Source organism: Pseudophryne corroboree, chromosome 5 (assembly GCF_028390025.1).
Source record: "Pseudophryne corroboree isolate aPseCor3 chromosome 5, aPseCor3.hap2, whole genome shotgun sequence".
Classification (NCBI taxonomy): Eukaryota; Metazoa; Chordata; class Amphibia; order Anura; family Myobatrachidae; genus Pseudophryne; species Pseudophryne corroboree.
This window is the reverse complement of record NC_086448.1, coordinates 162,802,613-162,817,464: the sequence shown is the minus strand read 5'-3', so window position 1 is coordinate 162,817,464 and position 14,852 is coordinate 162,802,613. Positions and strand designations below refer to the sequence as shown.

At 46.5% G+C, this 14,852-nt stretch overlaps 1 protein-coding gene across 1 annotated transcript in view; it reads right to left on the bottom strand.

Moving 5' to 3' along the window:
- The window catches only part of NUB1 (negative regulator of ubiquitin like proteins 1), a 176,863-nt gene extending 162,460 nt beyond the window's left edge, over positions 1-14,403 (bottom strand). Inside the window, exons 1-3 of the mRNA XM_063921843.1 lie at positions 14,057-14,403; positions 11,267-11,384; positions 664-831 (exon numbers count right to left, since the gene is read on the bottom strand). Coding sequence (XP_063777913.1) covers positions 664-831; positions 11,267-11,383 — 285 coding nt within the window. The 5' untranslated portion in view covers position 11,384; positions 14,057-14,403. The remainder of the gene's footprint in view (positions 1-663; positions 832-11,266; positions 11,385-14,056) is intronic.
- Between the last annotated feature and the right edge of the window lie 449 nt (positions 14,404-14,852).

The window sequence follows — 14,852 nt, the reverse complement described above, 5'->3', positions numbered from 1 at the left end:
GAAATCAACCACTGTAGGTATTCTCAACATCGGGATGCCGCTGTCGGTATTTGACGATCGGCATCCCGACCGCCGGTAACCCGCTGCAAACCAGGGAAGAACGATGTCCCCAGAAATGCAAAAAGTACACATATACAACTATAAACATACTATAAACATTTGAGGAAAAATAACCCATGTTGCAACCACCCTGTGATACTGTAGGTACAACTGTAACTTTGCTGTCACTTTGTGGCCAGACCCGTATTTGTGAGAATACTGACCACAAATTTCACTAGAACTACTGACATCATGGAGGACTATTTCGCTGTATATGTCTGGCCTAGCAATACCTGGGATCCGGTCTTAAGGTCGACATGTACCTGGTCGAGATAAGGTTTTTTTTTTTTTTTTTTTACTTTTTCATACTTTACGATCCACGTGAACTACGGTTGGGAATAGTAACCGCTATGCGAGGGGATACGGTGCGCTAGTTGCGGTTTCTGGTCACTTTACGAAGAAAACGACAAAAAAAACAAAAACTCATGTCAACCTTTTACATGTTGACCTAATGACCGTGTCGACCTATTTCAGGTGTCAACCTTATGACTATCGACCTAGTTACTGTCTACCCTATGATCCACACCCCAATACCTGCAGCATCATAATTAAACAGATTCTTACTTTATTAAGTTTGCGTGGCAGGAAGACTTGCAATGAGGCCAATCCCTTTGTTTTAAAAGCCTGGTTTCCACTGCCACGTTGTATTGCTAAGCAGCGGATTTCTTCCAAGGCATTGGCTATATCATCCATACTGTATTTCAGCTTTTCAGAATATTTCTTACACAGCTCCTGAAACAAGAACATAGGAGGTGAGAAACAAAACAATGATCCGTTAGACACACTAAATGCTAACTCTACTTTCCCTTTCATTTTTATTATGACATCCCCTAACTAGCGAATCTGCTATTAGAACTCTCAGAACTTCAAATTTACTTTACAAGTGAAAGGCTCCAAAAGTTACCCATTAACAGTCTAATGGTGGACACACAGGTAGATCAGGCAACCCAGCAGCCGAGTTGAACCAGAGGTTCATCGCCCAATATAGACCCAAAATGTAGGTGACCTAATCGGCTGAAATCTGCCCATGTGGCACCCGGAAAAGCGGCAGGATCACTTCAGGCCTCATTGAGGCCTAGTAAGGGCTATTAGAAGAGACACACATTAAAAGCAAGAGAGTCTCTTTAATGCCTTTTCCAGCAGTGCCAATGATTGTCCTTTTATTTACTAATGACTCTATTAAAAAAACAAAGCATCTGCCTGTGTTACCTCTTTAGCTCCGCCCCCTCCCTTCCACTTATACTTACCCCCATTGTTCCCGATCCTCATCTGTTCCGTCGCTGCAGCACGTGCATGTATGTTACACCTAAAGCTGCATGGCGCAGGCAGTGGGAGCTGAGGCACATGTGCAGAGCATGTTGGATGCGACATGCATGAGCCAAAGCTGCAATTAGGTCACCACGTAAACATGATCTTGTTTCAATCAGGTCTCAATTGTATAATAATAGAATATCTGGCAATTTAGGGCCACATGCTATCATACTGGGCAATTTTTTCAACATCAGTCGCACTACTGCAGCATGTGTATAGATTAAGAGAAATGTAATATTCTTGTTGGTTGCTGCTGTGGACGGGATGTAGTTATGTGACCGGCAGTCACAACACCTCCCGCTGCATCCCAAACACTGATCATGCCGACTAAAAGGGACTATTTCCACTTGTACCCATGAAGTGGGAATAGAACCTGTGCAAGGGGCTTCGTTGCACTCCCCCCAGACGGCATTCTGCGGCCGGGATCCTGGCCGCCGGTAACACATACCCAACCCCTGTGGACACATCATTACATCCCCACCTTGCCACTTCAGAGAAACCACATTACTATTCAAACAGTACAGTAGTTAGAAGAGGAAATGTGTAATCAAAGGAATTACTAGTTAAGGAGTAGGGTATAGAGTCCATGACAGTAAACTTATAACAAAGTGGAGGAAGGTTTTTATGTACATTTACTATAATCACACACACACACACACACACACACACACACACACACACACACGATACAAACGTCATATTTTTTATGACAAGTCACACCACTGGGCTGGGTATAGTAAGGGTGTGTTTGAGCAAACAAATATAATCCAACACAGAAATGCATACAGTATATTCCTGTTTAAGCCACGTAGTTAAGGGTAGGTGCAACTACTGTACATGATAGTGATGAGGACGCCAGTGTGAATCATCAGACCAGGCCACCTTCTTCCACTGCTCCATGGTCCAGTTCTGATGCTCATGTGCCCATTGTAAGGGTTTCGGTATGAATGAAAAGGTCGACATGAGTTTTGTAACTTTTTGGTGTCGTTCTCTGCGTAAAGTGACAGGGAACCCCAATCAGTGCACCGTGTTCGCTTACCATGCTTCGGGCAAGGTACCCCGCTGCGCTTGTCACAGGTTACCGTTCCCAATCGTAGATCATAAAGTATGGAAAAGTTCCACAAAAGGAAAAAAAAAAAAAAAAATTTGAAAAACTCATGATGACCTTTTCATGTGTCAACCATTTTCATGTGTCGACCGTGTGTTCATGTCGACCATGTCAATGTCGACCAATATCGCTGCAATAAACTGCAGTGTGCAATCGGGTCAGAATGACCCCCATAGATCCCTCAGTCTGCAGCTACATATCAAGCTGCGATGCACTGTGTGTTCGGACACCTTTCTATCACAGCCCGTCCACCTCCTCTTCATTCCTCCTCCTCATCATGCTGGTAGCTATAATGTATATTAGCAGCGGTGAGTCTGGCAGAGAGAGAATGAGCCGTATGCACCAGCTCAATGTACAATAGTAGGTATTGTACATTACAGCAGGCAGCGCTGCCGCATATAGTCATTCGTGGGTGGTTGCGGCCAGTGCGCTAACAGTGCAAATGCAGAATGGGCTCAGCACACAGCACACCACCCTAGTTACAGCCCTGCTGACTGTTCACTTGCTACCTAATATATCCCACCCACTGATAGGTGTTATTGTAACAAGATAATCAATGTTATTCACTTCACCTGTCAGTGGTTATGGCTGATCAGTGTAAGTACATTCTATAATATGTGTCAGAAAGAGACAGTGGGGTCTATTTACCAAGCCTTGGATGGAGATAAAGTGGACGGAGATAAAGTACCAGCCAATTGGCTCCTAACTGTCATTTTTCAAACCCAGCCTGTGACATGGCAGTTAGGAGCTGATTGGCTGGTCACTTATCTCAGTCCACTTTTTCTCCATCCAAGGCTTAGGCCGGCCTAATTCAGATCTGATCGCAGCAGCACATTTGTTAGCAGTTGGGTAAAACCATGTGCCATGCAGGTGGAGCAGATAATAGGATTTTAATTACCTGCCGGTAAATCCTTTTCTCGTAGTCCGTAGAGGATGCCGGGGTCCATATTAGTACCATGGGGTATAGACGGGTCCACCAGGAGCCATTGGCACTTTAAGAGTTTGATAGTGTGGGCTGGCTCCTCCCTCTATGCCCCTCCCACCAGACTCAGTCAAAAAACTGTGCTTGAGGAGATGACATACTTTGAGAGAAGGAATTACACAGATAGTGGCGAGATTCATACCAGCTCACACAACAAACAAATCCGGCAAACATGCCAAAAACTTCAGCAACATCTGAAAAAGCACTGAAACAGTAAATAACGCAGAACTTACCTAGGAACCAGGTAGTACTGAACTATAAACCAATGCAGGAAAACGAAGCGCTGGGCGGGCGTCCAGCATCCTCTACGGACTACGAGAAAAGGATTTACCTGCAGGTAATTAAAAATAGGATTTTAATACCTACCGGTAAATCCTTTTCTCTTAGTCCGTAGAGGATCCTGGGGACTCCATAAGGACCATGGGGTATAGACGGGATCCGCAGGAGACATGGGCACTTTAAGACTTTAAATGGGTGTGAACTGGCTCCTCCCTCGATGCCCCTCCTCCAGACCTCAGTTATAGGAACTGTGCCCAGGGAGACGGATATTTCGAGGAAAAGGATTTTTGTTAAACCAAGGGTGAGATGCACATCAGCTCACACCACAACACACCGTACAACATGGCTTTTAACTAAACACCAGTTAACGGCATGAACCAAAATCAGCAACAGGCTGATCTTAAACGAAACACAACCTTCGTGTAACACAAGCAATAACTATTAACGAGTACTGCAGCTAGAGTCCGCACTGGGACGGGCGCCCGGCATCCTCTACGGACTAAGAGAAAAGGATTTACCGGTAGGTATTAAAATCCTATTTTCTCATATGTCCTAGAGGATGCTGGGGACTCCATAAGGACCATGGGGTTTATACCAAAGCTTCAGAACGGGCGGGAGAGTGCGGATGACTCTGCAGCACCGATTGAGCAAACATGAAGTCCTCATCAGCCAGGGTATCAAACTTATAGAATTTTGCAAAAGTGTTTGAACCCGACCAAGTAGCGGCACGGCAAAGTTGTACCGCCGAGACTCCTCGGGCAGCCGCCCAAGATGAGCCCACCTTCCTGGTAGAATGGGCCTTCACCGACTTCGGTAACGGCAATCCAGCCGTAGAATGAGCATGCTGAATCATATTACAGATCCAGCGAGCAATAGTCTGTTTGGAAGCAGTATTTCCAATCTTGTTGGAAGCATACAGGACAAACTGAGCCTCTGTTTTCCTAATACGAGCCGTTCTGGCTACATAAATTTTCAAAGCTCTGACCACATCGAGAGACTTTGATTCAGCCAAGGCTTCAGTAGCCACAGGCACCACAATAGGTTGGTTCATGTGAAATGAAGAAACCACCTTTGGCAGAAATTGTTGACGAGTTCTCAATTCCGCTCTATCCACATGAAAGATCAAATAGGGGCTCTTGTGAGACGAAGCCGCTAATTCCGACACCCACCTTGCGGATGCCAAGACCAAAAGCATGACCACTTTCCAAGTGAGAAATTTCAACTCAACCTTCTGTAAAGGTTCAAACCAATGTGACTGAAGGAACTGCAACACCACGTTAAGGTCCCACGGTGCCACTGGGGGCACAAATGGGGATCCGGTCTGAAGATCGACAGTGTCTAGGTCGACAATGTTTAGGTCGACCACTATAGGTCGACAGTCACTAGGTCGACATGGATGGAAGGTCGACAGGGTTTCTAGGTCGACATGTGCTAGGTCGACAGGTCTAAAGGTCGACATGAGTTTTTCACATTTTTGGGGGGGGGGATTTTTTTCATACTTAACGATCCACGTGGACTACGATTGGAACGGTAAAGTGTGCCGAGCGAAGCGGTAGCGGAGCGAAGGCACCATGCCCGAAGCATGGCGAGCGAAGCGAGGCATGCGAGGGGACGCGGTGCACTAATTTGGGATCCCGGTCACTTTACGAAGAAAACGACACAAAAAAAAAAAAATCCTCATGTCAACCTTTAGACCTGTCGACCTAGCACATGTCGACATAGAAACCCTGTCGACCTTCCATCCATGTCGACCTAGTGACTGTCGACCTATAGTGGTCGACCTAGACACTGTCGATAAAACGAACCACACCCGCACAAATGGAGGTTGGATGTGCAGCACACCTTGCACGAAAGTCTGAACTTCTGGAAGGGAGGCCAATTCTTTCTGAAAGAAAATTGATAAGGCGAAATCTGCACCTTAATGGAGGCTAACTTTAGGCCCGTATCCACACCTGCTTGCAAAAAAATGGAGAAAACGACCCAGCTGAAATTCTTCTGTAGGAGCCTTCTTGGATTCACACCAATACATATTTTCTCCAAATACGGTGATAATGCTTCGCTGTTACCTCTTTCCTAGCTTTAAGTAGTGTGGGGATGACTTCACCGGGAATACTCTTTCGAGCTAGGATTTGGTGTTCAACCGCTATGCCGTCAAACGCAACCGCAGTAAGTCTTGGAACACGCAAGGCCCTTGCTGTAACAGATCCTCTCTTAGAGGAAGAGGCCAGGGATCTCCTATGAGTAATTCCTGAAGCTCCGGATACCAGGCCCTCCGTGGCCAATCTGGAACAACTAGTATCGCCTGAACCCTTGTTCTTCTTATGATCCTTATCACCTTTGGAATGAGTGGAAGTGGAGGGAACACATAGACCGACCGAAACACCCACTGTGTCACCAGGGCGTCCACCGCAACTGCTTGCGGGTCCCTCGACCTGGAACAATATTTCTGAAGTTTCTTGTTGAGGCGAGACGCCATCATGTCTATTTGAGGAATTCCCCAATGACTTGTCACTTCTGCAAAGACCTCTTGATGAAGACCCCACTTCCCTGGATGGAGATCGTGTCTGCTGAGAAAGTCTGCTTCCCAGTTGTCCACGCCTGGAATGAAGACCACCGACAGAGCGCTTGCATGTCTTTCCGCCCAGAAGAGAACTTTTGTGGCCTCCGCAATCGCCGCTCTGCTCCTTGTTCCGCCCTGGCGGTTTATGTAAGCCACTGCTGTAATGTTGTCTGACTGAATCAGGACGGGCCGGCAGTGAAGAAGATGTTCCACTTGTAGAAGGCCGTTGTAGATGGCCCTTAATTCCAGAATGTTTATGTGCAGACAAGCTTCCTGGTTTGACCATTTTCCCTGGAAATTTTCCCCTTGTGTGACCGCTCCCCAGCCTCGGAGACTTGCATCCGTGGTTACCAGGATCCAATCCTGGATCCCGAACCTGCGTCCCTCTAAGAGATGAGAACTTTGGAGCCACCACAGGAGAGAAATTCTGGTCCTGGAAGATAGGCTTATTTTCCGGTGCATGTGTAGGTGAGACCCGGACCACTTGTCCAACAGGTCCCACTGAAACACCCTGGCATGGAACCTGCCAAACGGAATGGCCTCGTAGGCCACCACCATCTTCCCCAGCACCGAGTGCATTGATGAATCGACACTTGCCGGTTTCAGAATCCCTTTGACCATGTTCTGGATTTCCAGAGCTTTTTCCACTGGGAGAAAAACTCTCTGTAGTTCCGTGTCCAGAATCATGCCCAACAATGACAGCCGTGTTGTCGGAACCAACTGTGACTTTGGCAAATTTAGGAGCCAATAATGTTGTTGCAGAATTGTCAGGTAGAGCGTAACGTTTCTTAGTAACTGCTCCTTTGATCTCGCCTTTATCAGGAGATCGTCCAAGTACGGGATAATTGTGACACCCTGCTTGCGCAGGAGCACCATCATTTCCGCTATTACTTTGGTGAAAATCCTCGGAGCCGTGGAAAGACCAAACGGCAACGTCTGAAATTGGTAATGACAATCCTGAACAGCAAACCTCAGGTAAGCCTGATGTGGAGGATATATGGGGACATGTAAGTAGGCGTCTTTTATGTCGACTGACACCATAAAATCCCCCCCTTCCAGACTGGAGATCACTGCTCGGAGAGATTCCATCTTGAATTTGAAACTTTTCAGATATAAATTGAGGGATTTTAAGTTCAGAATCGGTCTGACCGAGCCATCCGGCTTTGGGACCACGAACAGGCTTGAATAAAAGCCTTCTCCCCGTTGTGACGGGGGTACAGTGACAATGACTTGATGTTGACACAGCTTTTGTATTGCAGCGCATACTATATCCCTATCCGGAAGAGAAGCTGGCAAGGCCAATTTGAAAAATCGGTGAGGGGGCACGTCTTGAAATTCCAGTTTGTACCCTCGGGTCACTATTTCTAGTACCCAAGGATCTAAGACCTGACTGAAGAGTTGAAGACGTGCCCCCACCGATTCGGACTCCAGCAGTGGGGCCCCAGCGTCATGCGGTGGATTTGGTAGAAGCCGCGGAGGACTTCTGCTCTTGGGAGCTTGCCACAGCCGGCGATCTTTTTCCCCTTCCCCTACCTCTAGTAGCAAGGAAGGAGGACCCTCGTCCTTTTTTGAATTTACTAGACCGAAAGGACTGCATCTGATAATGGGGCGTTTTCTTTTGTTGAGCAGGGACATAAGGTAGAAAAGAGGACTTACCCGCGGTAGCTGTAGATACCAGGTCCGCGAGGCCCTCACCAAACAAGACACCACCCTTATACGGCAGAGACTCCATAGCCTACTTAGAGTCAGCATCACCATTCCATTGATGAGTCCATAATGCTCTCCTAGCCGAGACTGCCATGGCATTGGCCCTTGATCCCAAGAGGCCAATATCTCTCGCAGCCTCCCTGAGATAGACTGCAGCGTCCCTGATATGACCCAGTGTCAAAAGAACGATATCCCTATCCAGGGTGTCTAATTAAGATGACAAGTTATCTGCCCACTTTTCAATCGCACTACTCACCCATGCCGATGCCACGGCAGGTCTGAGCAGCATACCCGTAGTGATATAAATAGATTTCAAGGTAGTTTCCTGCCTAGGGCTGCTGTGTCAGGGGACGGAAGCACCACCTTCTTGGACAACAGTGCTAGAGCTTTGTCCACAGAGGGTGTTGACTCCCACTTTTCCCTGTCCTCAGAGGGGAACGGATATGCCATAATAAAGTTAATAAGAAATGACCACACGTGGCGCTACCGTTTAAAAATACAATGAATTGCTTACACAATGATAAATAGCAATAAATATCGTTATCAGATTTCAGAAATCCATCATGGTGTAGATCATCACTCCTAGAATTTAAAGGAGAATCCAATAGTGCAGATACAAGATAGCACCATGAAGAGAAAGACTTATTTATTAGTCCCACTCACATAAATACAGATGAATCAGCGCTTATCACCCTCATAGGGTTATCACGAGGAAAATCTTCATATAGACAAATGCAGATCAATCAATGTTTATTATCCTCATATAGTCGACAGAAGATGAATCCTTATATAACTAAAACTTTAAAAAAGGAATATAGTGCAATCCCGTTTTTATAAGGAATAAATATTTAATATAACATTGCACTCACATGAAAAAAAATTCATAAAAGCATATATCACCAGTTCCCTGGTCAAAGTCCCCAACAGTCACGTCAGTCCAGATGTATTTTGGAGCCCTTCAAGGAATCAGATGTCACACCCAAAGCGGGGAGGATCAGTGAAGAGACTCCTGGTTCTGTTGTGGCTGCAAGGTCCAAGTGTCCCAGCATCCCTTTTGTCCTGCTTGAACGCGTTTTCGGATTAAACAATCCTTCATCCTGCTTCTGATGAAGGATTGTTTAATCCGAAAACGCGTTCAAGCAGGACAAAAGGGACGCTGGGACACTTGGACCTTGCAGCAGCAGATCCTCCCGAAGAGGTAAGGGCCTTGGATCTTCCAGCAGAAGATCCAGTAGATCCGCATACCAAGCCCTCCTTGGCCAGTCCGGAGCAATGAGGATTGCCAGAACCTTTGTTCTTCTTACCAGCTGAAGGACCTTTGGAATCAGAGGAAGTGGAGGGAACACATACACTGACGTGAAGACCCACGGTGTTACCAGTGCTTCCACCGCCACTGCCTGCGGGTCTCTCGACCTGGAACAGTACCTCCCCAGCTTCTTGTTGAGGCGGGAGGCCATCATGTCTATGTGAGGAACCCCCCACCAACCGGTTACCTCCTCAAACACCTCCGGATGGAGGCCCCACTCCCCTGGATGGAGATCGTGTCTGCTGAGGAAGTCTGCTTCCCAGTTGCCTACTCCCGGATGGAAGATTGCCGACATCGCTACAGCGTGCCTTTCTGCCCAGAGGAGGATTCTTGACACCTCTGACAGGGCAGCCCTGCTCTTCGTTCCGCCTTGTCGGTTTATGTAGGCCACTGTGGTCACGTTGTCCGACTGCACCTGAACAGCCCGATCCTGTAGAAGGGCTGCAGAAGGGCGTTGTTCTTTTACCAAGGAAGCTCAGGAGAGCTCCCCTAGCTGTGACCGGCTCCTCCTGGCACAGTTTCTAAACTGAGTCTGGTGGGAGTGGCATAGACGGGGGAGCCAGCCCACACTATCAAACTCTTAAAGTGCCAATGGCTCCTGGTGGACCCGTCTATACCCCATGGTACTAAAATGGACCCCAGCATCTCTAGGACATAAGAGAAATAACATTTGCAGAGTTAGATTTTGGTGGGTTATTTTGTTTCTGTGCAGGGTAAATACTGGCTGCTTTATTTTTACACTGCAATTAAGATTTCAGTTTGAAGACACCCCACCCAAATCTAACTCTCTCTGCACATTTTATATCTGCCCCACCTGAGGCCAAACAAAGCTAACAAATTTGCTGCTGCAAACAGATCCAATGTAGGCCCTTCATAAATAGACCCCACTGTTCCCACACAGATGCAGCAAATCACGTGCGCATTCAATTATGAGCACATAATGTGGCTGCAACTGACTTGCATGAGACTCAGTCAGCCCTTCAGAGAACACCCTGGATGGGTTGTAATCCAAAACCACTGGTTAGCAGTGCTAACCATTATGCCAGTGGTTCCCAATGCACCCTAACTGCTAAGCATGCTTGAGCACAGGTGACTTAATTAATCGCATTCATTTTGATTAAACCATCACTGCTCCGCCATGGATATCCTTAAAACCTGGTCTGTAAGGGTCGCTTGAGGACTGAGTTTGGGAACCCATGCACTATGCTATAGTGTTGTAATACAAACCATTGTATATCCCAGTGGTTCAGTCCTCAAGGCACCCTAACAGTCCAGAGTTTAAAGACACCCATGATTAAGCACGTACTGTAGACTTAATTTGTATCTCAGTCAGTTTAATAATACCATCTGTGCACAAGCATGGATATCCATAAAACCTGGACGGTTAGGGTGCCTTTAGGACAGAGTTTGTGAAACCCTGGTTTAGCCCTTTCCTGGAACTGTTGTTACAAGTAAATATAAGTGTAAGGGTAGGCTTACCACACTATACTTTTAAACCGGGACACTCATGAATTACACAGGTTCTGTGGCTGTGTAAATTAAAGCCTGGATTTAACCTGATTTTAATCTGCCACCGAACCTGTGTAATTCTTGTGCGTCTCAGTTTAAAGGGCTAGTATGGTAAGTCTATATAAGGGGGTATAAAATAATGCAAGCAAAATCTCCACTACTGCGTGTGCCCAGCGACTGGTTTCCATACAGTACCTCCTCATAGTAGTATCTTTCTACAATTGCACATTCATATCGCACACGTTACTAATTGTACAGCGCTGTAAATATCTCTCTCTATAGATACATACACACACTAAATTATTACAGGTCTGCAGAAATTAAGTTCACAAATGTATTCATATCACTGTCTAATATATTTCACATGGTAATGAAGAGAACAACTACAGGTTTCTGTATACCTACTTTAACCTCAGGGCCAGCCTCATGTTCTTCTGTGGTATATGGGGATTTCCAAAGCTGAATACAATCCGCTCGTAAATAATTTGTCAGTTGGGAGATCAAGAACTTTTCCTCTGCCATCCTTTCATTAGACGTCGGCCAAGAAAAGAAAAAGACAAAACAGGACAGTTTATTATACAGCAATGCATCCAAATAAAATAAATTCAACTATGCATTTCATCTCCAATCAGGAGAAAGATAATGGGGTGTATTCAATAACTGTCGGAAGCTGCCGTCTTGTCGGAAAGACGGCAGCTTCCGCCAGAAATAGGTCGGAAGGGGTTCTGACCTATTCAATAGCGGCAGTTTTTTCCCGACAAGTCGGGAATCCCCGACTTGTCGGAAAAACACGTGTCGGATTTGGCCCCATTTCCGCCGGTCTGTGTGCTTCTGTCGGAAATGGAACCAAATCCGACAGGAATTGGCCCCCTTTCCGACAAACTCTATCCGACTTGAAAACAAGTCGGATTGAGGTGAGGAGACGAGCGGTGCTGCGGCCGGGTGTCTGCTGCTGAATGTACAAAATGAGCCATCAGATGGCCATCGAATCACAAGGTATAAAGTATGTTTTTAACATACTGAGAAGATATGCCTTGAAAATGGAGGTCTGATGTATCTCAGCACATCACGCGATACTCAGTAGCACCATCAGCATAATAAAACGTTTGCTACATTTGATTACACTGTTCGTGTACTGTAAATTAAGACTGTTCATTAGAAACACGTGGTTGGCAAACATTGATAATCCTGAATAGATAGGATTTTTTTTTTCATGGGGTATGCGATGTTTACCACCATTGCATACTGGTTTGCAATAACTGCCATCATTGCATACTGATTTCCGATGGCCATCTGATGGTTCATTTTATACATTCAGCAGCAGACACCCGGAGGCACGGCCGCAGCACAGCACCATTGTATATGAGCAAAATCACGGCTCCTACAACATAGATGAATGATTTAACCATTGAGATTAAACTCATTTCATTGCAATGATTACATGCCATCCCAAGGCACCGCCACTATTTGATGGTCATCCTACTTTAAACACTTTTCAATATTCATTTAGAAAGCAGAGAGTATGACTGTATAGTAAGACAGACATACAACTTGCAAAAAGAGGCATTTTACTGTTCATTATTGAAAAAAATAAATCCAAGCCATAAATCTTTCAATTTGGGACTATCCCTGCAATTTAGGGATGTGTTAGCAGCTGTGCACATAGATTGCAGCATATTACTGGAAACTGGCCCGTCATACAGTATTTCTATAGATATAAACGGGTGTATTTACTAAAAATGGAGAGATATAAAGTGGAGAGAGAAAGTACCAGCCAAGCATCTCTGAATTGCCATGTCACAGTCTGTGTTTGAAAAAAATGGCAGTAGCGGTAGCTGCTTGGTTGGTACAGTAGGTACTTTTTCTCTCTCCAAGGAACAGTAAATAGAGCAAATAGTAGGATTCTATGGCTTAAGTTCAGAACATGGGACCCCTCGGCCTAGCATAGCGAAAGTGCCTCAGAACACTATCCGCATAGACCTCTACTGCAAATAGACTTCTGAGGAGAGGCCTGACTCCAGCATACTGTACATACATAGCAAGTATGAAGCAGCAGCCAAGCAACTGCAAATCTGTTTGAACCGTGCACGACAGGTATTCCCAATATGTAAATGACAGGCACCGCACTGGATAAATATACCGCCATTATAACCACCAGCCTTAAGCCATCTGTTAGGGACAACCACATATTTGCACCACAACCACATGTATGGAACAGCACAGCATTCTAAATAGCATAACCACTGCAACAGCGCCTTTGACCAATCAGAGCTCTCCTCTCATTTCCAGTAGCGTGACCCGCAGAACAGAGCTGCTCAGCCATTGGCTGTGCAAGAAGAAGTGGCCAGACATTGGAGCGTGTGTTATGTTCCAGGATGCATCGTTATACTATCACCTAGCTGTGTTATTGCTATGTAACAGCGCTGTTCCAGGGTGAATGCTACCTCCTCCCTGCCTAGCCGCGTTATTGCTACATCACGGGCCGAAGCAGCGCTGTGCAGCCAGGTAATGGTGCAGTGTATTGAGCGGTGCTGGAATGTACCTGCTGCTGGCCACAGACCCTCCTGATACAAATACACAAGCACAGGGGTATACAGTCAGATTTGTCAAGCCTTGGGAGAGTGATAAATTGCACGGTGATAAAGTGCCAGCCAATCAGCTCCTAACTGTCATTTTTCAAACCCAGCCTGTAACATGGCAGTTAGGAGAAGATTGGCTGGTATTTCACTTTGCTATTTATCACTCTCCACGGCTTGATAAATCTGGGCTATATTCCCCTGTGCTTGTGTATGTGTATCAGGAGGGTCTGTGACCAGCAGCAGGTACATTCCAGCACCGCTCAATACTATACATAGCCATGTACATGCCAATACCACTGAGACTCATCACTGGGCAGGATGAACCATAACCCCCATCAACCACCCTGATCTCATGTCACATGATGCAGGAACATATGATGCTTCCAGCTTAGAATCTGGTAACTGCGCCCCAACCTATACTGCGCCTCACTGATGGCAGAGCTGACACATGATACACTGTACATACAACGCTGCACCATTACCTGGCTGCACAGATCCGCTCCAGACCATGACGTAGCAATAACATTGCTAGGCAGAGTCAGGGGGGGGTGGCAGCATTCTCCCTGGAGCAGCACCGTGCAGCCTACAATCATAACAGACAGGCAGAGTCACTTACTACAAGTGTGCAAGATCCCAGCAACAGCAAGCGGGCATGGATGTCCAAACAGACAAATTGATGAGGAATATCCCCCAAAGATTCAGTGAGAGTCGGAGGAAGTCAGGCAGCACCGAGGCAACCAGAAAGGAAGAAATCAGCAGCAGCAGCAGCAACAACAACAGGGAAGACCTCGTATAGAGGGAGCTCCCTCTAGTGGCCAGAGCTCGTCAAAGCATCCGGTCATAACAAAAAAACGAAAGTAAAGCTTGCAGCAGAGTAGGGATGGGACATCGAAAGAAAATATCGGTTAAATTATGTTTCTCTGACGTACTAAGTGGATGCTGGGACTCCGTAAGGACCATGGGGATTAGCGGCTCCGCAGGAGACTGGGCACAACTAAAGAAAGCTTTAGGACTACCTGGTGTGCACTGGCTCCTCCCACTAAGACCCTCCTCCAGACCTCAGTTAGATTCTTGTGCCTGGCTGAGCTGGATGCACACTAGGGGCTCTCCTGAGCACCTAGAAAGAAAGTATATTTAGGTTTTTTATTTTCAGTGAGATCTGCTGGCAACAGACTCACTGCAGCGAGGGACTAAGGGGAGAAGAAGCGAACCTACCTAACAGGTGGTAGTTTGGGCTTCTTAGGCTACTGGACACCATTAGCTCCAGAGGGATCGACCGCAGGACCCGACCTTGGTGTTCGTTCCCGGAGCCGCGCCGCCGTCCCCCTTACAGAGCCAGAAGCATGAAGAGTCCGGAAAATCGGCGGCAGAAGACTTAGGTCTTCACCAAGGTAGCGCACAGCACTGCAGCT